We start from the raw sequence: 26,894 nt of genomic DNA on the forward strand, positions 1-26,894 counted from the left end.
AGAAGGTAGGTCACCTGTTAGCTGATAGGAAGTCAGTTTGGTGAGCGTGGACGGTGCGGGTGCTTTCCTCTCGTTCACCGCAGTTACTGACTTCCTCTGTGGCCATCTGTTTAGCTGCTGTGCAACTTCTGTTGCTGGAAATTGGTCAGGTGCTTCAGAAGAGGCAGAAAGCATCTGTTTGAACGACCATTAATAGTGCTTCTTTTGTTTCAGTGTATCCCACTCCTTAGCTCAGAAGTGTTACTGTACTACAGGAAGTGTGCGGTTGCAGACGGTGAAGAACTCGGTCGAGCAGTGCTCCGGGATACACGTGCTGACGGCACCCGACGAGCTGCTGAAGACCGAGAAATTTTCAGAGGCGGTGTCGCGTCTGCAGCACCTCCGTGTGCTGTGTCTGCAAGAGAGATACGTGGGGACGACTTGCGTCCTGCGTCCTTATGTGCTGAGACCTTTGGGTGACGGGTGCCCCCGACTGGTCGAGATTGACTTCGGACGTATGTCTGTCGGTACGGATGATCTGAAGTACTTTCTGAATGCCAAGAACAACACCCTAAAGTGCTTACGAATAAAGTGGTCGGTGGGTGGAACGAGGTGAGTACTATTACCTCTCCTCGTACGAATGTCTAACTTTTACTCGAGCCAACTTTTGCTCGACGAATACTGTTCTCGTATGTTCGGTATTTTTCACACTATGTAAAAGACATTTGGCATATTTCACCGTTACGTATACATAGGGACACGAGATACAAAATGTTAAGGAGACATCTAACTATTGTTACAGTGCTTTTAAGCTAGGTCTAGTTCAGTAAACATATCTATGTCTTCAAACATCTTCTGTCACGTTTATTACGTAATTACTTTCACTCGTAGCTAATAGTGCCGCTGTATTTAACAGTTGTGCCCAGTTCAGTTCTGTGTGATTCGGTAGTACCCGGCAGACCTGTCTCACTCGCACATTTTGGGTTTCTCAGTTTTTTTCACATTAGTCTGTAGGGGGGGCTTCGTAGTGAAATTAATGGGTAGACTGTGTCATTTCAGAATGGGGACTTATAATTTAACATATGCCACTGTCGATTGATTGCGTATGCACAGCCTGTGGAAGAGGAAGTTTTTGAAATGTTTATCCCTCAGGGCACAATTCTGGGCCCATTACTTTCCCATTTACGTCAGCAATATTCTGTCATCTTTTACTTCTCTTCTACTTTTTGCTGCGCAGTAGCAACAGTATGGGAAACTTGGCAACTCGTATGTGAGGGGACTGTGCATGCTACTGTGCAAGCTTGTAGTGGAACATATGTTTTGGTACTATGTAATTTTATTGTGAAACATTTGGCAAAAATGGCTTTCTACTGCAGCTTGCATATGAAAGTGTGACCGTGTGAATGTCATGCTAAACTCCCGAAAATAAATACAGTAAACCACTGTGTTTACATTCTCACATTTTACATTTTCTTGCTTTTTATATTCATTTTTGTCATTACAATCAGGAGTCACATTCTCTGAATTCAGTACTTTCCTGTCGTCACTGATTCCGTGTTACGACATTTCCCGCACCTTTAAGTTTTCTTTGACATTATCACAACATTTGACTTTGTTTTTCATGCAGATATCTGCAAAAAGTGCATTGTATTCCTACTCAAAGTCAACCTCGGAACAAAGCAGAAAATGGAGACTATACACAAAGTTAACCACATGTTTGGCCACAGCCACCTGTTTATAGGTACGCAGTGTTTGGAAGGGTGGGAAAGCACACTGAGGCACTTCCCGAATGATGATCGTGACCTGACAGTATTGACTGTAGTAGCAGCCTTCCTTCTGTTCATTGTCTTGTATTACCACAGCTTTGATTTAATTTCAGTCATTTATACAAACAAGACATCACTCTATAATGAGCTTTCACGAGTTGTTGTTACTTCAGTGTAAAATACATGAATCCGTACGAGGCACGCAGTCTTATGTCGGTACGACTTAGTGTCAGACGTAAATATTCCTCCTCGAGATGCTCCATAATGTTGCAATTTCCGTCCTCTTCCTCGCCCAGGATGTTCCTGAACCGTGTGATCTCCTTGTCAACAACAAGCTGTATGATTTTGTGTCTGTTGTTTTCCATTTATTAAAGACTCCCAACATTAATGTTTCAACCAATATTGTGTTACAAGTTTTATTTACCATAGGTTTATAATGATTACCAGTAATAAGTTTGACAGTAGAATTAAAATGCTCTTTTAATGTGGTTTAACAAAAGAATACAACAAATTGCTGTTAGAAAGAAGCAAAAACAATTATTTCAGTTTTTTTTTAAATAGGCAAAATTTAGATTGTTATAATTTCTGATTTTGAACAATATAAAGAGAATGACAGTAAGATAAATTTATTCATTTTTTACTTGGTTTGTTTCCAATGCTTTCCTGTATTTTGCACTTTCCTGCAACTTACACTTTGTGTGTGTGTGTGTGTGTGTGTGTGTGTGTGTGTGTGTGTGTGTGTCATTCCACTGAAAAGTGTAAGCAGGGGTTTAACTGTATGTCAAGAGCTGGTCCCAGCACTTGGATGTAAAAATTCAGTATACTACAGTTCAGTTACACACTTCAGAGTCCCTTTACCTGTGATACATTAACTGTTGTCCACAATTAACCATTATCAGGAACCACTGTGGCCTGGACTGTCATTGTTTCATTGTTATGCACACACAAAAATAACTCCCTGTGGAATATGCACTCAAAATTTAAAAAAAATACAGTATAGAATTTTCTGTAGATAGTGTTCAGTGAGCACATGTATTTGCAGTGATGGTTGATAACGCTGACACATGGGGCAACAGTATCTGAACAAAGTAAACCTCACACTTAGGTGAGAGAGAGGGGGGGGGGGGGGGGGGGGGAAGAGAAGAAAACCATAAACACCTTTTGTTCATGCATTCATGTCAGCACAAGTGCATATTTCATATCTTGTAATGATACATTGAACTCACAAAAATGTAATTAAATTATGTAGATAAATACCGATACACGTTGATGGTTGTGATATAACTGTATAATAATAGTGGTAGTAGTAGTAGTAGTAGTAGTAGTAGAAGCAGCAGCAGCAGCAGAAGCACTGACGCTTGGTATTGGTTATTATCCTGTAGTGAGGAACAGATTTGAGGCAGAGATACGAGCTTCACACTAAAACACAAAGTTCACTGTAAATGCTGCATTCTCAGATTAAGATTTGTAAAGTTGCATAATGGTGAACTCACAAACTGATCAGGGCCTAACTGAACTACAAAAATCAGTTGGGTTGGCGCTTCACGTGCCTAGGTTATCCTCTTGGTATCGCCTGTCCACGAGTGCCCGGCATTCGATCGCGCACCTACTCGTATTCGGAGCTAGTGCGGCACATCTCTTCCACTGTGGCTTGTCAGTCTGTGCCTCATACACGACAGTCATTTTAAAGGACTACACTTGCCAAAATACAGGGTTATTCAAAGAGGAGTGGCATATTTCTGGGATTAATCTTTTACATACTATAAAGGATAGAAATGCAACTCCAGACAGAGAAAAGTGGAAACTTTTGAGCAGTTGACATAGAAGTTCAATTAAAGGTGCAGTGCTGCTGTTGCTCATTCGTAGGAAAATGGAGACACCACGGAGGCATTTGTTTTCTGTGCTGCAATTAGCAAAATCGGAGTCCACTGTTAGTGTGAAATGTGTATTTTGATAACAATTTGACAGAGAGCTGCCTGCCAGTAAACAAATGTACGAGTGCCACTGAAAATCACAGAAAATTGGTGCATCTGCAAATGGAAAAGTGAGTGTCATCCTTGCACATAGAGTGAAGATGTCAAAGGTATCTGTGCAACTTACAAAAGGCGCCCTAGGAAATCCGTGACACGAGTGAACAATAAACTTAAAACCTTTCAACTCGAGATATGGTGAGTTCGGAAACTGACTGCATCAGAAATCATACACACTGGAATTGTTGCATGCATTGCATCTGATGACCACACCAAAAGGTAAGAATTTTGCACAGGAATTCTAGAAGAAATGGAGGTGCACATTTTTTCTGAGCTATTATATTTTTTGTATGAACCCACTTTTCATCTTTCTGGTACAGTTAATTGGCATAGAGCTAGATTTAGATTATGGGAGAGCAAAACTCCTATGGTAGTAGCTCAGCACAAATGAGACATTCTTTCGTCTTTCCCTCTCCATCCGTCTTTCCTGACGAAGCAACTGTTGGTTGCGAAAGCTAGAATTTTGTGTGTATGTTTGTGTGTGTTTGTGTATCTATCGACGTGCTAGCGCTTTCGTTTGGTAAGTTTCATCATCTTTGTTTTTAGATATATTTTTCCCACGTGGAATGTTTCCCTCTATTTTATATGTATATATATAAAAACAAAGATGATGAGACTTACCAAATGAAAGTGCTGGCAGGTCGATACACACACAAACATACACACAAAATTCAAGCTTTCACAACAAACTGTTGCCTCATCAGGAAAGAAGGAAGGAGAGGGAAAGACGAAAGGATGTGGGTTTTAAGGGAGAGGGTAAGGAGTCATTCCAATCCCGGGAGCGGAAAGACTTACCTTAGGGGGGAAAAAAGGACAGGTATACACTCGCGCGCACAAACACACATATCCATCCGCATATACACAGACACAAGCAGACATTTGTAAAGGCAAAGAGTTTGGGCAGAGATGTCAGTCGAGGCGGAAGTACAGAGGCAAAGACGTTGTTGAAAGACAGGTGAGGTATGAGCGGCGGCAAATTGAAATTAGAAATTAGCGGAGATTGAGGCCTGACGGATAGTGAGAAGAGAGGATATGCTGAAGGGCAAGTTCCCATCTCCGGAGTTCTGACAGGTTGGTGTTAGTGGGAAGTATCCAGATAACCCAGACGGTGTAACACTGTGCCAAGATGTGCTGGCCATGCACCAAGGCATGTTTAGCCACAGGGTGATCCTCATTACCAACAAACACTGTCTGCCTGTGTCCATTCACGCGAATGGACAGTTTGTTGCTGGTCATTCCCACATAGAAGGCTTCACAGTGTAGGCAGGTCAGTTGGTAAATCACGTGGGTGCTTTCACACGTGGCGCTGCCTTTGATCGTGTACACCTTCCGGATTACAGGACTGGAGTAGGTGGTGGTGGGAGGGTGCATGGGACAGGTTTTACACCGGGGGCGGTTACAAGGGTAGGAGCCAGAGGGTAGGGAAGGTAGTTTGGGGATTTCATAGGGATGAACTAAGAGGTTACGAAGGTTAGGTGGACGGCAGAAAGACACTCTTGGTGGAGTGGGGAGGATTTCATGAAGGATGGCTCTCATTTCAGGGCAGGATTTGAGGAAGTCGTATCCCTGCTGGAGAGCCACATTCAGAGTCTGATACAGTCCCGGAAAGTATCCTGTCACAAGTGGGGCACTTTTGGGGTTCTTCTGTGGGAGGTTCTGGGTTTGAGGAGATGAGGAAGTGGCTCTGGTTATTTGCTTCTGTACCAGGTTGGGAGGGTAGTTACGGGATGCGAAAGCTGTTTTCAGGTTGTTGGTGTAATGGTTCACGGATTCCGGACTGGAGCAGATTTGTTTGCCATGAAGACCTAGGCTGTAGGGAAGGGACCGCTTGATGTGGAATGGGTGGCAGCTGTCATAATGGAGGTACTGTTGCTTGTTGGTGGGTTTGATGTGGACAGACGTGTGAAGCTGGCCATTGGACAGGTTGAGGTCAACGTCAAGGAAAGTGGCATGGGATTTAGAGTAGGACCAGGTGAATCTGATGGAACCAAAGGAGTTGAGGTTAAAGAGGAAATTCTGGAGTTCTTCTTCACTGTGAGTCCAGATCATGAAAACTTTGGGTTGGCAGGCCTGGGTAACCAAGAAGGCTTCCTCTAAGCGACCCATGAATAGGTTGGCGTACGAGGGGGCCATCCTGGTACCCATGGCTGTTCCGCAAACATGCCTTCGCCCTAGCCAGATTACACTACCATATTTTATTTTCTCAGGCTTGTCTGACATTTGGCATCACCCCCAAAGGCCTCACGCTTAAAGTTCCCATCTCTGGCTGCAACCCTTCTTTCCATCAGTCCCTATACCAGTTCCAAACTGAACAATCCATTGCCCTCACCCACCTAATCCTTCAGCAACACACCCACTCAGCCAATCAACACACCCGTCAACTCCTATCCTTAATAAAAGTCCTCAATCTTTCCTCTCCCACATCCACACCGGCTGTTCAGAGCATCCTCCTACAGGCCAACCGCAAATTGGAACAGCATGCCACCCTCCACCTTAAAAAACTATCCAATCTCCTGGTTTCCCACCTCCGGAAAGGCAACTCACTCACCCTTCACAACCTTTCCAGCAAACCTCAACTTCCTCTCATTGCACACAGACCCAGTCCCTCCCATCTACTCAATCTCCCACTTCCAGCTCCACTCCCTCCAAAACCTCAAAATTCCAATCAACACAATCTGGAACCACAACACCCCAATTCAGTAGTTAACCTTTCCTCCAAACCTCTCTCCCAATCTGAAACCCCTGTCCTATCCAAAGGCCTCACGTTCAGCCCCACTCCCAGATTCAACCAAACAGCCCTCGTCAAAGATTTACTGTCCTACACCTGTACTCTCTGCTGGAAATATCACTTTGCCACGAAGAAAAATGATCCTAATCCTACTCCTAATGATCCAACTCCCCAAGACACTATCCAAATTGAACCCTGCCTGGAACAGTTCCGTCCTCCGTCACAGCGGGACCCACCTCCTCTTCCTCAAAATCACCCTCTCCAAACCTTCCAGGAATTTCTGACTTCCAGCCTTGCCCCTCAATCCTTCTTAAAAAACCTTAATCCTACTCTCAACATCACCACTGCTGAAGCCCAGGCTATCTGTGATCTGAAGGCTGACCGATCCATCGCCATTCTTCCGGCGGACAAGGGTTCCACGACTGAGGTACTTGATCGTCGGGAGTATGTGGCTGAGGGACTACGTCAGCTTTCAGACAACACTACTTACAAAGTTTGCCAAGGTAATCCCATTCCTGATGTCCAGGCGGAGCTTCAACGAATCCTCAGAACCTTAGGCCCCCTACAAAACTTTTCACCTGACTCCATCAACCACCTGACCCCACCAACACCCCGCACCCCTACCTTCTACCTTCTTCCTAAAATTCACAAACCCAATCATCCCGGCCGTCCCATTGTAGCCGGTTACCAAGCCCCCACAGAACGCATCTCTGCCTATGTAGATCAACACCTTCAACCCATTACATGCAGTCTCCCATCCTTCATCAAAGACACCAACCACTTTCTCGAATGCCTGGAATCCCTACCCAATCTGTTACCCCCGGAAACCATCCTTGTAACCATTGATGCCACTTCCTTATACACAAATATTCCGCTTGTCCAGGGCCTCGCTGTGATGGAGCACTTCCTTTCACGCCGATCACCTGCCACCCTACCTAAAACCTCTTTCCTCATTACCTTAGCCAGCTTTATCCTGACCCACAACTTCTTCACTTTCGAAGGCCAGACATACCAACAATTAAAGGGAACAGCCATGGGTACCAGGATGGCCCCCTCGTACGCCAACCTATTCATGGGTCGCTTAGAGGAAGCGTTCTTGGTTACCCAGGCCTGCCAACCCAAAGTTTGGTACAGATTTATTGATGACATTTTTATGATCTGGACTCACAGTGAAGAAGAACTCCAGAATTTCCTCTCCAACCTCAACTCCTTTGGTTCCATCAGATTCACCTGGTCCTACTCTAAATCCCATGCCACTTTCCTTGACGTTGACCTCCACCTGTCCAATGGCCAGCTTCACACGTCCCTCCACATCAAACCCACCAACAAGCAACAGTACCTCCATTATGACAGCTGCCACCCATTCCACATCAAGCAGTCCCTTCCCTACAGCCTAGGTCTTCATGGCAAACAAATCTGCTCCAGTCCGGAATCCGTGAACCATTACACCAACAACCTGAAAACAGCATTCGCATCCCGCAACTACCCTCCCAACCTGGTACAGAAGCAAATAACCAGAGCCACTTCCTCATCTCCTCAAACCCAGAACCTCCCACAGAAGAACCCCAAAAGTGCCCCACTTGTGACAGGACTGGATCAGACTCTGAATGTGGCTCTCCAGCAGGGATACGACTTCCTCAAATCCTGCCCTGAAATGAGATCCATCCTTCATGAAATCCTCCCCACTCCACCAAGAGTGTCTTTCTGCCGTCCACCTAACCTTCGTAACCTCTTAGTTCATCCCTATGAAATCCCCACACCACCTTCCCTATCCTCTGGCTCCTACCCTTGTAACCGCCCCCAGTGTAAAACCTGTCCCATGCACCCTCCCACCACCACCTACTCTAGTCCTGTAATCCGGAAGGTGTACACGATCAAAGGCAGCGCCACGTGTGAAAGCACCCACGTGATTTACCAACTGACCTGCCTACACTGTGAAGCCTTCTATGTGGGAATGACCAGCAACAAACTGTCCATTCGCATGAATGGACACAGGCAGACAGTGTTTGTTGGTAATGAGGATCACCCTGTGGCTAAACATGCCTTGGTGCACGGCCAGCACATCTTGGCACAGTGTTACACCGTCCGGGTTATCTGGATACTTCCCACTAACACCAACCTGTCAGAACTCCGGAGATGGAAACTTGCCCTTCAGCATATCCTCTCTTCTCACTATCCGCCAGTCCTCAATCTCCGCTAATTTCTAATTTCAATTTGCCGCTGCTCATACCTGACCTGTCTTTCAACAACATCTTTGCCTCTGTACTTCCGCCTCGACTGACATCTCTGCCCAAACTCTTTGCCTTTACAAATGTCTGCTTGTGTCTGTGTATATGCGGATGGATATGTGTGTGTGTGCGAGTGTATACCTGTCCTTTTTTCCCCCTAAGGTAAGTCTTTCCGCTCCTGGGATTATAATGACTCCTTACCCTCTCCCTTAAAACCCACATCCTTTCGTCTTTCCCTCTCCTTCCCTCTTTCCTGACGAAGCAACCGTTTGTTGCAAAAGCTTGAATTTAGTGTGTGTGTTTGTGTTTGTTTGTGTGTCTATCGACCTGCCAGCGCTTTTGTTTGGTAAGTCACATCTTCTTTGTTTTTAGATATATTTTTCCCACGTGGAATGATGAGACTTACCAAACAAAAGCACTGACACACAAAAAAACAAACACACACACAAAATTCAAGCTTTCACAACAAACTGTTGCCTCATCAGGAAAGAGGGATGGAGAGGGAAAGAAAAATATATCTAAAAACAAAGATGTGTGACTTACCGAACGAAAGCGCTGGCAGATCGATAGGCACCTATATATATAAAAACAAAGATGATGTGACTTACCAAACGAAAGCGCTGGCATGTCGATAGACACACAAACATAAACACAAAATTCTAGCTTTCGCAACCAACGGTTGCCTCGTCAGGAAAGAGGGAAGGAGAGGGAAAGACGAAAGGATTTGGGTTTTAAGGGAGAGGGTAAGGAGTCATTCCAATCCCGGGAGCGGAAAGACTATTTTGTACCCAACAGAAGGCCTAGTACCCAGTGCCCTGACACTCACCACGATGTCTGATGTATACCCACGCAATCTGTCCCTCACAGGTATACTTTCGATGCAAATTAATGTGGTGGTAATAGTAATGATGTCGTATTTCAGTGGCAAGTGATGTAAAGGTGACAGTCGAACACAGAAATGTTACAAATGCAGAATAAGAACCCTTAATTTGGAATTGGAATATAGTGTATGCCGTTTGTGTGGTCTCCTCAAATGTGACAGAAGACGAATAATTTTCACGAGCCCCATTTCTGTTGTTACACAGGCACGTCATACCATTGCTGCCGGTATATGCCGACAGCTTGGAACGTCTGGAACTTTATGAGTACGACATAGTCCGCAACTCGGCCAGAGAGGCGTTCACTACCGTCGGAAGCTTGAAGCACTTGCGGGAACTCAGGATGTCCGTCCCCGATCGAATACCCCCCCGGAACAGCTGCTCTGGCTTTTACGTAAGTGACCCATCAAGTAGGTAACTGCTGTATTTACCTGATTATAAGATGAGGTTTTTTTTCCAAATTTGCCATTCAGAAAATATGAGATCGAGTAATATTGGCAGATTAAACTATTGCTGCTGAGATTAACATTTTAACATTGTTTAATAGAGTATATAGAGGGTATCCTACATTTACAGATGAAGCTTTGCTAGCTGAGGTCACGTGCAGGTTTATTTTGAAGAATTCAGAAGGGCAGGGCCGGACAAACGATATTTGCATCGAAAGAGTCTCGAGGTTTCCCGATAGAAACATTAATACTAATTTTTAAGTAAACATAACATTCAAAAGCGGAAATGTTGTCCTTCAAAAAACATTACTCGATTCTGACCCCAGATCAATATTTTATTTGATTATGAGAGACTGGAAGGATTTATCAAGTGCATTGCAAGTGAGAAATTCAGTTGCTGTTCGTGTATTAGAACAATGGGTGAAACATTACCAACTTTTAATCAGCTTTAGAACATGGTGACATTCAGATGAGAAGAGAGGAAAATTAATCCAGAATTAGATTTCTAATTAACAAAATAAATCGTATTAGGTTGACTGTAAATTATAGTGGCGAGACTCATCAGGAGATAGTACTGACAGACGTCAGTAGATCGTGGGGTAAGCAATAGTTAAAGAATTGGACCGAATCATGATTGTGAACTTTGTTTATGTATCGGTTGTGGTTGTCATTGTTGTTACATCTGACTTGCACTCTGAAGATATTGTAGTACACGTTCCACAGTCTCGAGCAGCACTATATGAGGCTCGGTGGGGGAACAGCTTGGCAGGGAACTAGGATGAGTGTGGGGTGGGGAATAGAACAGAAGAGAATCTTTTGTGGTGTCACCACCAGACACCACACTTGCTAGGTGGTAGCCTTTAAATCGGCTGCGGTCCGTTAGTATACGTCGGACCTGCTTCAGCTACGTCATTTGCTATGACCTAGCAAGGTGCCATATTCAGTTACTATAATCTGAACAGATAATATTGTGAATCATGTACCGTCAAGAGCAATGTTCATCATTAATGGATTAAAGTTAAGTATCAAACTAATTATGTCCGCTTTCTGAATTCTAATTCCTTGTCATGTTCCAGATCTCACGTCAATATGGTTCTTCCCTCCTTACGCCAGCCTGCGTGAGCTAAAATGCGTGCCTTTTGGCCTCCTCTCGTAACACGGTGTTGACTCTTCAGCCAACACAACATCTTTATTGTCACATGACATGTTATATACAGTCGTTTGATTGAAATATTGGTCACTCATCAATGAATAATTCTGTGCCTACCTAAGGATACCTAAAACAAGATACATTAAAATAACGCATATGGAAGTATTTTTCATGTTTGTTTCTGTAGTTTATAAATATGGACATACCTCAAGGACCACATATTTCCATAAATGTAATATATGTGTTTACATCTACATAATTAGATACATAGTTCTCATGATAGTTTACAAGTATCGACACATTTAAAAAGAACATATACCTCCAGTAAAAGGGAACATAAGCATACACATAGAACGTAATGTAGAAAAAACAGGAAAACAAAACAGATATATTATCTCCTACTTGTCTCTGTTTATAAAATCATCCACACTGTAGTAGCAGTTGGCTTTTTAAATATTTTCAATGTTTGCACAGGTAGATTCTAGCTTACAGTCCTTCATCTTTGAATGGATTTTATTTGCTAAGCTTCAAAGCCATGTAATATGCAGTATTTTCAAATAATGGTAGTCTATGGCAATGTAACATGTAATCTTGTTTGTGTTTTGTTGGATAAGTATGTGTAAATGAATTTCCCTCAAAAAGATGTGGGTTTCTTAACTCAGAGAAGTGTTTCATATATAAACATGGAAGGAATGGTCAGAAAGTCAAGGCTTGCAAATAAAGGTTTGTTCCAGTCATAGCTCTGATAATTTTTTTTCTGTAGCTTGAACACTCTTAGGTGGCTTCCTTTTCAACTCCCCAAAAAATTATGCCATACCTTACAACTGATATAAAATATGTATGATACACAATTTTCCTAACAGCTAAGTCAGTTACTTTATTCAGAACCCTCATTGCATAAACAAAACTATTTAACTGCTTCAGTAAGCAATCCACATGATCAGTCTGTTTTGTTTTCTGTGCTAATTCTTCAGTGTTTTTACAGCAGACTACTGCTGTTGAGTCATCTGCATACAGAATCGTATCTGAAGTTACCTTACCTGGTGTGTCATTTATATAGTAATGGGCCTTGTATGGACCCCTGGGGTACACCTGCATGTATTTCCTTCCAACTAGAGCAAGCTTTCTTGCCCTTATGTTGTATAACTACCCTCTGTTTCCTATTTTTGAGATATGACTTGAACTAATTTAAAGATTTTTCATGGACACCATAAGAAGCTAATTTGAGGGGCAGCTGCGTATGGTTCACCATAGCAAATGCCTTACTGAGGTTACATAAGATACCTGATATGCCAACCGTGGTAATCTGTACCACATACTCTGTCTCTTTTTGTACATCTTCCATGTTTAAACTGCAGTTTGCCTGAATGCACATGTATTCAGAACTGAATTGACTTTAAAACTGGACAAACACACAATAGTAGTATTAACTTCTGCAGCAGACAGTTTGTCTACATAGGGGCCAGTGGCGTAGTTGTGTGTTTCCCGCTGTAGTGTTATCGATGTTCACTGTGATGTATGACGGGTGTGAAAGGATATGTGTCAGCTGTCAGTTCTATGTAGCTAATGAGAGAGCAGTGAGCAGATTATGTGTTTGGAAGTGAGAGACACCGCAAAATTGTCACACCTGTACAAAAGCAAAATCCTACATGTATTTGGATGAAAACAGCCATATTCTGAGGTCATCACATCAGAACAACTCACAGTTAATTCAATTAAAATGGCATAAATTTAGAACAGGTATAATGTTAACTCTTTAGGCAAATACTTTGTCAATAAAACAGTTTGTAATTTTGATTGGTCAAGAATATGTTAAAAATTAATTTTTCTTAAGAAGCCAGTCAAATAAAAGGGGGCTCGTCTTAAAATTGGGGTCATCTTACCCTTGCATATGTACAGTATGGTGTGCTGTTTGTTACTGAAAACATGTACTGAGCCAGCAGGGGTTAGGTCTCTCAGCTGTCAGGGTTACTCACAAATTTGGTGGCTTCAAATCAACCAGCCAAAGATCTGGCAGTTCTAATGTAAATATTATGAAATAAAGGAAGCCTCTCACTGCACTAGATAGCAGAAGTGTAGAGTTTTTCAGAAGAAACCCTTTGGCAAGTTAGAGGACACACACACACACACACACACACACACACACACACACACACACACACACACACACACACAGAGAGAGAGAGAGAGAGAGAGAGACACAGAGACACACAGAGAGAGCCTCATATCTTCCACTTCACTGTGTGCAGACACGCACACAGTGGAGGTAATGAGCTCCGACTCGCGTGCTGTAGGAGCACACGATACAGTCAGTGTTTAGAATATTGGTCTTAGTGTTCCATTCTACGTGGTGAAGGACATTCTCTTCAAAGTAGAGAGTTTGGCCGGTCTGTGAAACACCGCAGATCGCTGTAGTTGTGAACGTACTGACCAGTGAACGTACTTGCAGCCATTGTTGGAGTCAGAGGAAAATAGTATGTGATGTCATAATTACAACAGCGTGTGAGAACGGCACATTCTTCTCAATAGGTGCGCGCACTGGGAAGTGGTGGATTCAAAAGTGTTCTAATCTTCAAACTTATTTTACATCTCAAGAGGTGCGGGTTCATTATTAAAAACTTGTATACTAAGTCCCCTCTCCAAGTTCTAGAAGACAGCAATAGGAATTGTAAAACACTTTGTTGCCAATAAAAAACAGAAAGCGTACAGAAAGCAGAATCTGGACTGAGGATCAAAGTAAACAAATAATATGAACACAGGTCTCGTACCAGTCGGCCACAGTCAGTGAGGCCTTTATCTCGAGGCACATCTGTGGTAACGGGTGAAACTTTGGCGTGACACATACCACAGCTGTACACATTTTAAGAAACTTTTATTTTCACAGACTCAGTTGTATGACATAAATGACTGAGTTGTTTGGTCATATGAAAGACAGAGAACAACAACCAGACTGATCGATTCAGACCACAGAAGAGGACACAGAATTGACAAACATTTTCTGAATAACTGTAGGTCATAACTGCACCGTTGTGGAGCTACAGCTGATCGGTGACGAGAGCACAGAAAAGTGTGTGTTCTGAGCACAGTTACTACTTAAATTAGCTGCAGATGATAGTATCAGCTGGTCTGCCAAACTTGGTAAAACTTTAAATACATATCCACGGCTAGTTACCTGACACACGAATTTTCTGTTATGTTTACTGTTTAATGGTAGACTGTTAAATCCAATTATGCTAATAGTACTGTAATGTCAATAATAAGATACTAATTGGTACTGGAGAAACAGGACTGCATGTAGATAGTTGACATGAGGTACTGTAAGATCCAGTGTTGTTAATACTGAAATGTATAGGCTACATGTTTGTTTTTTTATCATGTAGAGATAACCTGAATTAACTTTTATTCTAACAACTTCAGTAGCACCGATTCTGACAAAATTACACAACTAGACACATCCTCGCAGCTGACCGGCTGCTGTTCTACAGCGGGAGCTTCCCGACGGTGCATTTCTGACCCGTGGTTCTCTATTGCTCAAATCGAGGTTGCCAATGTTGCTCTACTCTCGTGTTATGGCCAGTTTTATTTTCCCATACTATATAATGATCACCTCAATATCCGCGTGTCCCCACTGTCCGTGATCAGTCGAACATATATGAAACAAATTTAAATTAGAATTTTGATACCTGGAAAATTAATATAGTTACAATTTCCCTATTTTTTAGTGTTCTAAAATTGTACTTGGTGCAAATCAGATAGCGCCTCGGTTCATTTGACGTGGATGTTTCCAAAAAATGTAGTGTTGTGACCCTATCCTTTCGTGAGAGTTACTTTGCTGTGGCAACTGATCAGCGTCCTGAAGTTATCAAAATTGGTGAGCAGGGTGTGTTCTGTCATTGTAAGCAGAATGTGTCAGGTTGCTGTTTCTTATTTTTTCCCCCCATTATAAAGACAAAATAATGTGACACAACATAAACTATGTACTCGATTGTATTTTTAAGGAATGGAGGACTGCCACAACTGAAAGTGCTGGATCTACCACACGGATACGGTGTGGAAGATAACACAGTAATTGCCATCAGCCACGGATGTCCCGGTTTGCGGCAGCTCTCCGTCACTCACGCTACGAAGCTGTCGCCTGCTGCCTTCTCGGAGATCGACTGTCTAGAACATCTTGAAATGTAAGTGATGTTGCTGGCTTTGCAGTGTAGTGCAGACAGAGTATTTTGCTGAATAATGAAAACGTAACTGGTGAAGTAGTACAGAATCGTGTGAGTTACTCATAAATGTTGTGACTGAAATTGTGTTGAAAAAGAATTGTAAGTCAAGACATTAAATAAAATATGCAGCTGGCCATTAAAACTGCAATATGACTGAGGTAGAGTGCAACAATTGTCAAACACGCATGAAGTTTACTACTGTTTTTACCCAAGTATAAGACGATCCGAAAGGCTTCTTTAGAAACATTTATTTTAACATACCCTGACTAATCAGAGTAACAAACTGTTTTATTGACATTATGTATCTGCCTAAAATTCCAGTTTTGACTGTTTACATTTTGATAATACAAGGAGAATTAACCCCTTAATATATATTTTTTTTTTTCAAATTATGTTCCAAAAATGATATTTTTTATTAATGAAAAACATTATATACTGAAAGACATTACATACTGAAATATAAAGATGGGTTTTAGAGCTCAAAATTATAAGTTACAAAATTTTGAAAATCACCAATAGTAAAATCCTGAGCATACTGGTGCACTAGACTTAGATTGAAATATCTGAAACGTGGAGTCATTTTTAGGTTTCTGTGCAGCTGTCAAGTCTAAGTGTGGATTTCACAACGGTTTCCTGTGAACAGAAATCTCGTAGAAGCTGGCCAGAGCACAGTGGACGTATTTATCTCGTACCACCGGCAAGTACTTGTCGCTCGACTGGCAAAGTGTCGTCACTTTCGGTCTCGAATGAAATAACGCCACATTCTTCTTCACTTTCTAAGGTGCAGTAAATGAAGCAGGGAAAAATGAATACAAACGTCTCAAAAATGAGATTGACAGGAAGTGCAAAATGGCTAAGCAGGGATGGCTAGAGGACAAATGTAAGGATGTAGAGGCTTATCTCAAGAGGAGTAAGATAGATACTGATTACAGGAAAATTAAAGATCTTTGGAGAAAAGAGAACCACTTGTATGAATATCAAGAGCTCAGATGGAAACCCAGTTCTAAGCAAAGAAGGGAAATCAGAAAGGTGGAAGGAGTATATAGAGGGTTTATACAGGGGCGATGTTCTTGAGGACAATATTATAGAAATAGAAGAGAATGTAGATGAAGATGAAATGGGAGATATGATACTGCATGAAGAGTTTGACAGAGCACTGAAAGACCTGAGTCGAAACAAGGCCCTGGGAGTAGACAACATTCCATTAGAACTACCGACAGCCTTGGGAGAGCCAGTCCTGACAAAACTCTACCATCTGGTGAGCAAGATGTATGAGACAGGCGAAATACCCTCAGACTTGAAGAAGAATATAATAATTCCAATCCCAAAGAAAGCAGGTGTTGACAGATGTGAAAATTACTGAACTATCATGTTAATAAGTCATGGCTGCAAAATACTAACGTGAATTCTTTACAGACGAATGGAAAAACTGGTAGAAGCGGACCTTGGGGAAGATCAGTTTGGATTCCGTAGAAATGTTGGAACACATGATGAAATACTGACCCTACGACTTATCTTAGAAGAAATATTAAGGTAAGGCAAACCTACGTTTTTAGCATTTGTAGACTTAGAGAAAGCTTTTGACAATGTTGACTGGAATACTGTCTTTCAAATTCAGCAGGTGGCAGGGGTAAAATACAGGGAGCGAAAGGCTAATTACAATTTGTACAGAAAGCAGATGGCTGTTATAAGAGTCGAGGGGTATGAAAGGGAAGCAGTGGTTGGGAAGGGAGTGAGACAGGGTTGTAGCCTCCTCCGATGTTATTCAATCTGTATATTGAGCAAGCAGTAAAGGAAACAAAAGAAAAGTTCGGAGTAGGTATTAAAATCCATGGAGAAGAAATAAAAACTTTGAGGTTCGCCGATGACATTGTAATTCTGTCAGAGACAGCAAAGGACTTGGAGGAGCAGTTGAACGGAATGGACAATGTCTTGAAAGGAGGATCTAAGATGAACATCAACAAAAGCAAAATGAGGCTAATGGAATGTAGTCGAATTAAGTCGGGTGATGCTGAGGGAATTAGATTAGGAAATGAGACACTTAAAGTAGTAAAGGAGTTTTGCTGTTTGGGGAGCAAAATAACTGAAGATGGTCGAAGTAGAGACGATGTAAAATGTAGACTGGCAATGGCATGGAAAGTGTTTCTGAAGAAGAGAAATTTGTTAACGTCGAGTATTGATTTAAGTGTTAGCCATGTATGGAAGTGAAACATGGACGATAAATAGTTTAGACAAGAAGAGAATAGAAGCTTTTGAAATGTGGTGCTACAGAAGAATGCTGAAGATTAGGTGGGTAGATCACATAACCAATGAGGTGGTACTGAATAGGATTGGGGAGAAGAGGAGTTTGTGGCACAACTTGACTAGAAGAAGGGACCGGTTGGTAGGACATGTTCTGAGGCATCAAGGGATCACCAATTTAGTGTTGGAGGGCAGCGTGGAGGGTAAAAATCGTAGAGGGAGACCAAGAGATGAATACACCAAGCAGATTCAGAAGGATGTAGGCTGCAGTAGGTACTGGGAGATGAAGAAGCTTGCACAGGATAGAGTAGCATGGAGAGCTGCATCAAACCAGTCTCAGGGCTGAAGACCACAACAACAACAACAACAACAACAACAACAACAACAACAACGTGCTTAAATTCAATGTCAGACTTAGGATCACTGTAGTAAACCTAAACAACAATACAGGAGAAAGGCTGGAATGCACGTGTATAATTGTCGAGCATCTAAAGCTGCACACAGTAAAGATGGTACCGAGTGGCAACCACCATGACAGCCAGGTGCAAACGCAGTACCAGATGCTCTATAGTGGCTGAACACTTAACTATCAGTGCTGAAACAGGTATAAATGGAGTTCTACTTTTTCACAGGTCTATTTATAAGCTGCCCAAGTACACTATGGATTTTTAGTATCTGTCAGAATAATAAAACCGAGGTAACTCAGGGTTTTATGATAAGGAGTTAAAATAAAGGAAAAGATATGGTTTTCATTAATATTTGGACTGTTTTCTTTTCTACCTATTTTGCTTCTAACCCAGTTTTTTTGTGGTACCACTGTTTTTAATCATTATCCTGACAGTACAGCTGTGAAATTTATATCTTTGCTGTCACAATTATTTGCCTGTTTATTCAGAATACATTGCAATTTCAAAGGTTTTGGTGGGACCTGAGAAGGCATCTGCCATCCCTCCCTCCACCCTTTCCCTGCCCTTCCAAATTCTTCAGAATTGACCTGCATGTGACCTCAGAGTCAAAGCTTCATCTCTAAATGTATTATGACCTCTATATGCTCTACAAAACAATGTGAAAATGTTGACTGTGAATACGAGATGAAATGATCCTGCAGTTTAGGAATGATGAGTTTGGGAAAAGCCTCATCTTATAATCGGGTAAATGCAGTAAACATTTGTATATGCAAAGAATCGGCATTTCAGTGCAATTGTGCAAAATTCTTAGCGAAACCTCTACCTACATTCTTTATGTAAGGAAATATTACAATGGTGGTTTCTCTGCACTGGAGCATAAAAGCCTTTACAGTTCCCAGGACTGATAAATTTTATAGCTCAATGGAAAAGTATATTGTCTCTTAACATGGAAAAAATGTACTTTCACCCAAGGGATAGTGTATTTTCTCTAGGCAAAAAGTGTGTTTTTGTTAAAGAAATAAAGAAAATTTTTTCTTCTCAATGCATAACCCTGAAGTTTCTCATTGTGAGATAGTGGCTAATGTAGCATTTTGCTCTTTTCCATTGTGTTAACAATGGCTTGCTGATTATAAAGCCTGATGTTCAGGCTATCTCAAGGAGTAGGGTATCGTCATCAATGTTGCAAATCTTTGCTTCAGATCTTGTGTAAGGTGTTGTTTTTGTGACTTTTCCTTTATGACAGTCATGCCACTTTGTAGGTGTATTTGTCATCACCCTCACCTTAGACTTAAGTTTAATTTTGGAACAATTTTACTTGAAGATGTACAATAATTTTGATTTACATGAAAAATGCTCTGTCTCAAACGTGACAGCTAGGAGTAAAATTCATCATATTTATTTCTGCCAACTTGTTCCCATGTAAACGATAGTGCACTTGTGGTTTGTTCCAGACTAGATGTGACAGGTTGTAGCAGACTCGGCGGAGGCCTATTCCCCTGCCTCGTTGGGCTACCACGACTTCACACGTTGCGAATGGGTACCATGTATTTCGGTACCACGTATTTTACAGAGTTGCAGCCAGGTGTGAGCAGCATCCTCAAATTGTCAGGATTGCGATGTCTGACATTCGATTATTCGGATGTTACTGGAGTGCCTTTTGATAAGTTTCCGGAGAATCTCATCAGTCTCAGGTAAGGAAAGATCTGTGTCTACATAATTACTTTGCAGGTTCAAGCTTTGGAAACTGCAGGTTGGAATAAGAATAATATAAGGAAAAGGATAGATTCTTACTCACAACAAAGGTGACCTGTCGAGAAGCAGAAATGCACGACAGAAAGACTGTTACACAGTATAGCTTTCGACGAGAGAGAGAGAGAGAGAGAGAGAGAGAGAGAGAGAGAGAGAAGCACACCTCATGCACACATGTCCACTCCCACCAGCAGGTCTGACTGGAACGCAACTGTCACATTAATAGCAATCTGAACCATGGACCTTGCCGTTGGTGGGGAGGCTTGCATGTCTCAGCAATACAGATAGCCGTACCGTAGGTGCAACCACAACAGAGGGGTATCTGTTGAGAGGCCAGACAAATGTGTGGTTCCTGAAGAGGGGCAGCAGCCTTTTCAGTAGTTGCAGGGGCCACAGTCTGGATGATTGACTGATCTGGCCTTGTAACACTAACCAAAACGGCCTTGCTGTGCTGGTACTGCGAACGGCTGAAAGCAAGGGCAAACTACAGCCGTAATTTTTCCCGAGGGCATGCAGCTTTACTGTATGGTTAAATGATGATGGCGTCCTCTTGGGTAAAATATTCCGGAGGTAAAATAGTCCCCCATTCGGATCTCCGGGCAGGGACTACTCAAGAGGATGTCGTTATCAGGAGAAAGAAAACTGGCGTTCTACGGATCGGAGCGTGGAATGTCAGATCCCTTAATCGGGCAGGTAGGTTAGAAAATTTAAAAAGGGAAATGGACAGGTTAAAGTTAGATATAGTGGGAATTAGTGAAGTTCGGTGGCAAGAGGGACAAGAGTTTAGATCAAGTGAATACAGGGTTATAAATACAAAATCAAATAGGGGTAACGCAGGAGTAGGTTTAATAATGAATAAAAAAATAGGAGTGCAGGTAAGCTACTACAAACAGCATAGTGAACGCATTATTGTGGCCAAGATAGACACAAAGCCCATGCCTACTACACTAGTACAAGTTTATATGCACACTAGCTCTGCGGATGATGAAGAAATTGATTAAATGTATGATGAGATAAAAGAAATTATTCAGGTAGTGAAGGGAGACGAAAATTTAATAGTCATGGGTGACTGGAATTCGAGAGTAGGAAAAGGGAGAGAAGGAAACATAGTAGGTGAATATGGATTGGGGGTAAGGAATGAAACAGAAAGCCGTCTGGTAGAATTTTGCACAGAGCATAACTTAATCAAAATTAACACTTGGTTCAAGAATCATGAAAGAAGGTTGTATACATGGAGGAATCCTGGAGATACTAGAAGGTATCGGATAGATTATATAATGGTAAGACAGATTTAGGAACCAGGTTTTAAATTACAAGACATTTCCAAGCGCAGATGTGGACTCTGACCACAATCTGTTGGTTATGAACTATAGATTAAAACTGAAGAATGTGCAGAAAGGTGGTAATTTAAGGAAATGGGACCTGGATAAACTGACTAAACCAGAGGTTGTACAGAGTTTCAGGGAGAGTGTAAGGGAACAATTGACAGGAATTGGGGAAAGAAATACAGTAGAAGAAGAATGGGTAGCTCTGAGGGATGAAGTAGTGAAGGCAGCAGAGTACCAAGTAGGTAAAAAGACAATGGCTAGTAGAAATCCTTGGGTAACAGAAGAAATATTGAATTTAATTGATGAAAGGAGAAAATATAAAACTGCAGTAAATGAAGCAGGCAAAAAGGAATACAAACGTCTCAAAAATGAGATCGACAGGAAGTGCAAAATGGCTAAGCAGGGATGGCTAGAGGACAAATGTAAGGATGTAGAGGCTTATCTTGCTAGGGGTAAGATAGATACTGCCTACAGGAAAATTAAAGAGACCTTTGGAGAAAAGAGAACCACTTGTATGAATATCAAGAGCTCAGACAGAAACCCAGTTCTAAGGAAAGAAGGGAAAGCAGAAAGGTGGAAGGAGTATATAGAGGGTCTATACAAGGGTGATGTACTTGAGGACAATATTATGGAAATAGAAGAGGATGTAGATGAAGATGAAATGGGAGATACGATACTGCGTGAAGAGTTTGACAGAGCACTGAAAGACCCGAGTCGAAACAGGGCCCCAGGAGTAGACAGCATTCCATTAGAACTACTGATGGCCTTGGCAGAGCCAGTCCTGACAAAACTCTACCATCTGGTGAGCAAAGCATATGAGACAGGCGTAAGTAATACCCTTAGGTTTCAAGAAGAATATAATAATTACAATCCCAAAGAAAGCAGGTGTTGGCAGATGTGAAAATTACCGATCTATCCTGTGAATTTTAACTTATTTTATGTTTAATCAAGAATATTTTGAACAGACTGACGGTGTCGCCATGGGTAGCCCCCTGTCTCCTTTGGTGGCCAACCTTTTTATGAAGGATTTTGAAGAGAGAGCGCTTGAATCAGCTGCCCTGAAGCCAACTGTTTTTTGGCGGTATGTGGATGACACTTTCATAGTGTGGCCTCATGGAGAAGATAAATTAATGGAGTTTCTACATCAGCTCAACTCCATTCATAGCAACATCCTGTTCACCATGGAAATAGAGAAAGATGGTTGTTTGCCTTTCTCGGATGTCCTGGTCGAAGGAAGAATGATGGTTCTCTAGGGCATTCAGTTTACCGGAAACCCACTTGTACTGATTTGTACCTGCAAGCATCGAGTTGCCATCACCCATCACAAACCATGAATTTGCTTAAAACACTTGTTCATAGAGCTCATACTGTCTCAGATCTAGATAGCTTACCTCAAGAATTCGCCCATCTAAAGACAGTACTCAGCGAAAATGGGTATTCCATCCGGCAGATTAACAGGGCACTAACAATTAAAACTAAGAAGCAGGAAGAGAATAAAGAGGAGAACATGCCAGAACCATCTTTAGCTTTTCTTCCTTTTGTTGCTAACACTTCATTTAAAATAGCAAGAATCCTCTGCTGAACATGGTATTTCTACTGGACATTCAATGGAGTATGAGAAAACAATGATTTTGTCTACAGCAACGTCTTTCTGGGACTCCATTATTGAAGAATCCATAGAAATACGACTGGCGGAAAATCTGTTAAACTGTGACAGCGGCTACCAGCTGGACAGTGCATGGAATCCTGTCATCTCCACGATTTGCTCAAATCGAAGACGACTGAGTGCATCGACGGCCGTGGCAAACAGCAATGCAGAGGGCGACTGAGTTCCGCTATTCACCAGCGAGGGCGCGGCCGGCGGGCAGTGTGGATCAACTATCAAGCTTTCGATGCATGCGCAGAATAGTTACAGTACGCTATATATTGTGGAATGGAGGACGTTTTCGCGTCTGCGACGGCTCAGCTGAAGGTGACTGGCAGGTGCCCAGTTGACATATCGTGCGAAGTATTGAACGACGACCGGCTGCAAGCTCGAAATTTGTTTGAACTACCGACCTATCCATTTAATATGCCACAGCTGCAAACTACCAACACGAATTCTTTACAGACGAATGGAAAAACTGGTAGAAGCCGACCTCGGGGAAGATCAGTTTGGATTCCGTACGAATGTTGGAACACGTGAGGCCATACTGACCCTACGACTTATCTTAGAAGAAAGATTAAAGAAAGGCAAACCTACATTTCTAGCATTTGTAGACTTAGAGAAAGCTTTTGACAATGTTGACTGGAATACTGTCTTTCAAATTCAGCAGGTGGCAGGGGTAAAATATAGGGAGCGAAAGGCTATTTACAATTTGTACAGGAACCAGATGGCAGTTATAAGAGTCGAGGGGCTTGAAAGGGAAGCAGTGGTTGGGAAGGGAGTGAGACAGGGTTGTAGCCTCTCCCCGATGTTATTCAGTCTGTATATTAAGCAAGCAGTAAAGGAAACAAAAGAAAAGTTCGGAGTAGGTATTAAAATCCATGGAGAAGAAATAAAAACTTTGAGGTTTGCCGATGGCATTGTAATTCTGTCAGAGACAGCAAAGGACTTGGAGGAGCAGTTGAACGGAATGGACAGTGTCTTGAATGGAGGATATAAGATGAGCATCAACAAAGCAAAATGAGGATAATGGAATGTAGTCGAATTAAGTCTGGTGATGCTGAGGAAATTAGATTAGGAAATGAGACACTTAAAGTAGTAAATGAGTTTTGCTATTTGGGAAGCGAAATAACTGATGATGGTCGAAGTAGAGAAGATATAAAATGTAGACTGGCAGTGGCAAGGAAAGTTTTTATGAAGAAGAGAAATTTGTTAAAATCGAGTATAGATTTGTGAGGAAGTTGTTTCTGAAAGTATTTGTATCGAGTGTGGCCATGTATGGAAGTGAAACATGGACGATAAATAGTTTGGACAAGAAGAGAATAGAAGCTTTCAAAATGTGGTGCTACAGAAGAATGCTGAAGATTAGATGGGTAGATCACATAACTAATGAGGAGTTACTGAATAGAATTGGGGAGAAGAGGAGTTTGTGGCACAACTTGACTAGAAGAAGGGATCGGTTGGTAGGACATGTTCTGAGGCATCAAGGGATCACCAATTTAGCATTGGAGGGCAGTGTGGAGGGTAAAAATCGTAGAGGGAGACCAAGAGATGAATACACTAAGCAGATTCAGAGGGATGTAGGTTGCAGTAGGTACTGGGAGATGAAGAAGCTTGCACAGGATAGAGTCGCATGGAGAGCTGCATCAAACAAGTCTCAGGACTGAAGACCACAACAACAGGTGGGGGGAGAGAAGAAGACGGGCGGGGCATGCAGGGACTAGATGGAGGTACAGCAATACTGGCAGGTGCAGTGTTGGGAGGTGGAGGGAGGGGGAAGATTGAAAAAGAGGAGAAGAGGAGGGGAAAGGATGGTCAGGTGCATTGGCAGAGGGAGGCACACAGCAAGGGTGAGAGGACACGAAAATGGAGGAGGTGGAAGGACAGAGGGGATGGAAACAGTAGCGACAGTAGGTTACTGTATGTTCAGGCAACTATAATTTCGGGAGGGAGTGGAGAATGTCTTGTAAGGATAATGCTCATTTTTGCAGTTCGGAAAAGCTGGTGTTTGAGGGTAGGATCCACACGGCTCGAGTAGTGAAGCAGCCGTCAAAATCCAGCACATTAGGTTCACCTGCAAGTTGTACCACGTGGTGCTACTTCGCTCTCGCCCCCCAGATTGGCGGTGCCCGTTTGTCTCGTACCGATATAGAAAGCTGTGCAGTGATTGCAGAGCTGGTAGATGACGTGGCTGCTTTCTCGGACGGCCTGGCCTCTGGTGGGCTAGGACGAGGCTGTGACGGATCTGGAATTGGAAGTGCTGGGAGGTGGATTGGGCTGGTCCTGCACCAGGGTCTCCACAGTGATACGATCCCTGTAGCTGTGGCCCAGGACGGGGAGTGGCATAGGGATGGACTGAGATGTTAACGTGTCATATTTATGGTGAATAGTAATCTATCCTTTTCCTGCAGTTTACGTTTGTTTGGCAAAGGGTTCAAAAATATAGAAGCACTCGGGCTTTCTCTGTGTTCTGTCTCAGATAGCATGTGGGGAAAATAAATAACTTCTCTTGCAGTTCTGTATCAGTGTTAAATAAGGATAAATGTAAAATAATGACTCTGTGTGTGTGTGTGTGTGTGTGTGTGTGTGTGTGTGAGAGAGAGAGAGAGAGAGAGAGAGAGAGCTATCTGTGTAGTATCTGCTTATAAGATTAGTAGCAAATGTCTTGAGTGTATCACATTGTATATGCATTAATGGGTAATAGTAAGAAGTTATATGAAATATGGTGATCAGGCAAAACATTACTAGGAAAGGTGCACAGAAAGCTTAGATTTGTTGAAAGGGTGCTGTGATTTATGTCTGAATAGGAAATTGCACATGGCGCACCAGTGCAACCATTTATGTCACTGTAGATGTTTGTAGATACGGTACCGTCCCAAAGTGTGGCAAGTGTTGATGATGTACTCCTCCAGTCCGTGCACACACAGTGATCATTTGAAGAAATGTCAGTCAGAATCACTGCTACTTCTCTCAATTACAACAGCTGCTGTTCTCCTATTTGGTATCACAGTTGCGTGGCAGTCTGTATTCTGTGAAGTTATGTGCTCGTTCTCACGGCCAGGAAATCTAGAAAAAATGGGGGAACTTTTTCATCTGGGAAAAGTCCAGCAATTTGTTATAATTTTGGGAATTTTTCATTGTTTTAATTTTCAGATCAATTTTTGTAGTTTTGACTGATAAAAACTGATATTCTAACAAATAATTTTACTGTAGCCCACTCCTGCAGAATAATACTGCAGCAGTAAAACATAAACCAGAGAATAACACCAAAGCAAATACCAATACTGTGAAAACTTTGTAAGAACAAATTGCTTTCGATGAGAGTGACATCACAGGTGTTTACATTTCTAACAAGCTGTGGGAAAATATTGTGAATGGTTATTTGAGAAGCACTGCTTTCAAAGTAAATTTCCTTTTACACAAGACATGTGAGAATATGTGATGAATTAATTAAATTGTGAAGTGTTTCACTGTCATTCGAAACTTAAACATTTTGAGAGCCAGCCACTTTAAAAACGACCAGCCATTTATGCCATTATTTAAAATTTTAATGGTGCGTTTGTGTTTAACACATGCTAAAAAGAGACCAAGCTTCAAGGTTAGTTTTTCATATTTATTTCAGTTCTTTTGTAGATTACAGATTATGCAAAAACAATGGCAGAAGTATGATTATCCTTTAGAAAACGGGAAAAAAAAAAAAAAAAAATTGAAGGATGAGTTCAGCAATTTCACACGTAATTGGATTTCCAATGAAAGTTTTCTCACATGTAGGGGGATATGTCGCAGTCGTAGCAATACTTGTTTGCTTCTTTCCTGCTCATTTTACAAGTAAATTGTCTCATCTTCTCCGTACCGTGCTCCGAATATCTGCTGTCGTCGGCTGTCTAGGTTGTGTGACACAAGCTATAATTGGTTAACGAAGTGCATTGTGCAGCACAGTCTAAATTTCACTGCTCCGAAAGCTACTGTGCTGTACGTGCTGGAATTCGTATTTATACTTTTGTAATACCAGTATATACAATGTTTATGTTGCCCCACGGCAAAGAGCTTTCCAGAACGCATTGTTTTCTTGCTGGATTTTGTTTCCTAAAATGCTGGAAGT

At 42.0% G+C, this 26,894-nt stretch overlaps 1 protein-coding gene across 5 annotated transcripts in view; it reads left to right on the forward strand.

Moving 5' to 3' along the window:
• LOC124795065 overlaps positions 1–26,894 on the forward strand; it is a 104,210-nt gene that overhangs the window by 64,220 nt on the left and 13,096 nt on the right. For 3 of the 5 annotated variants that reach the window (XM_047258870.1, XM_047258869.1, XM_047258871.1), the window contains exons 4-6: positions 272–591; positions 15,204–15,383; positions 19,522–19,761. In XM_047258870.1, coding sequence (XP_047114826.1) covers positions 272–591; positions 15,204–15,383; positions 19,522–19,761 — 740 coding nt within the window. Of the gene's footprint in view, positions 1–213; positions 592–15,203; positions 15,384–19,521; positions 19,762–26,894 lie in introns of all 5 variants that reach the window. The other 2 variants (XM_047258872.1, XM_047258873.1) reach the window with 2 other exon arrangements.

This window comes from Schistocerca piceifrons, chromosome 4, assembly GCF_021461385.2.
Source record: "Schistocerca piceifrons isolate TAMUIC-IGC-003096 chromosome 4, iqSchPice1.1, whole genome shotgun sequence".
In the NCBI taxonomy this organism is placed as follows: domain Eukaryota; kingdom Metazoa; phylum Arthropoda; class Insecta; order Orthoptera; family Acrididae; genus Schistocerca; species Schistocerca piceifrons.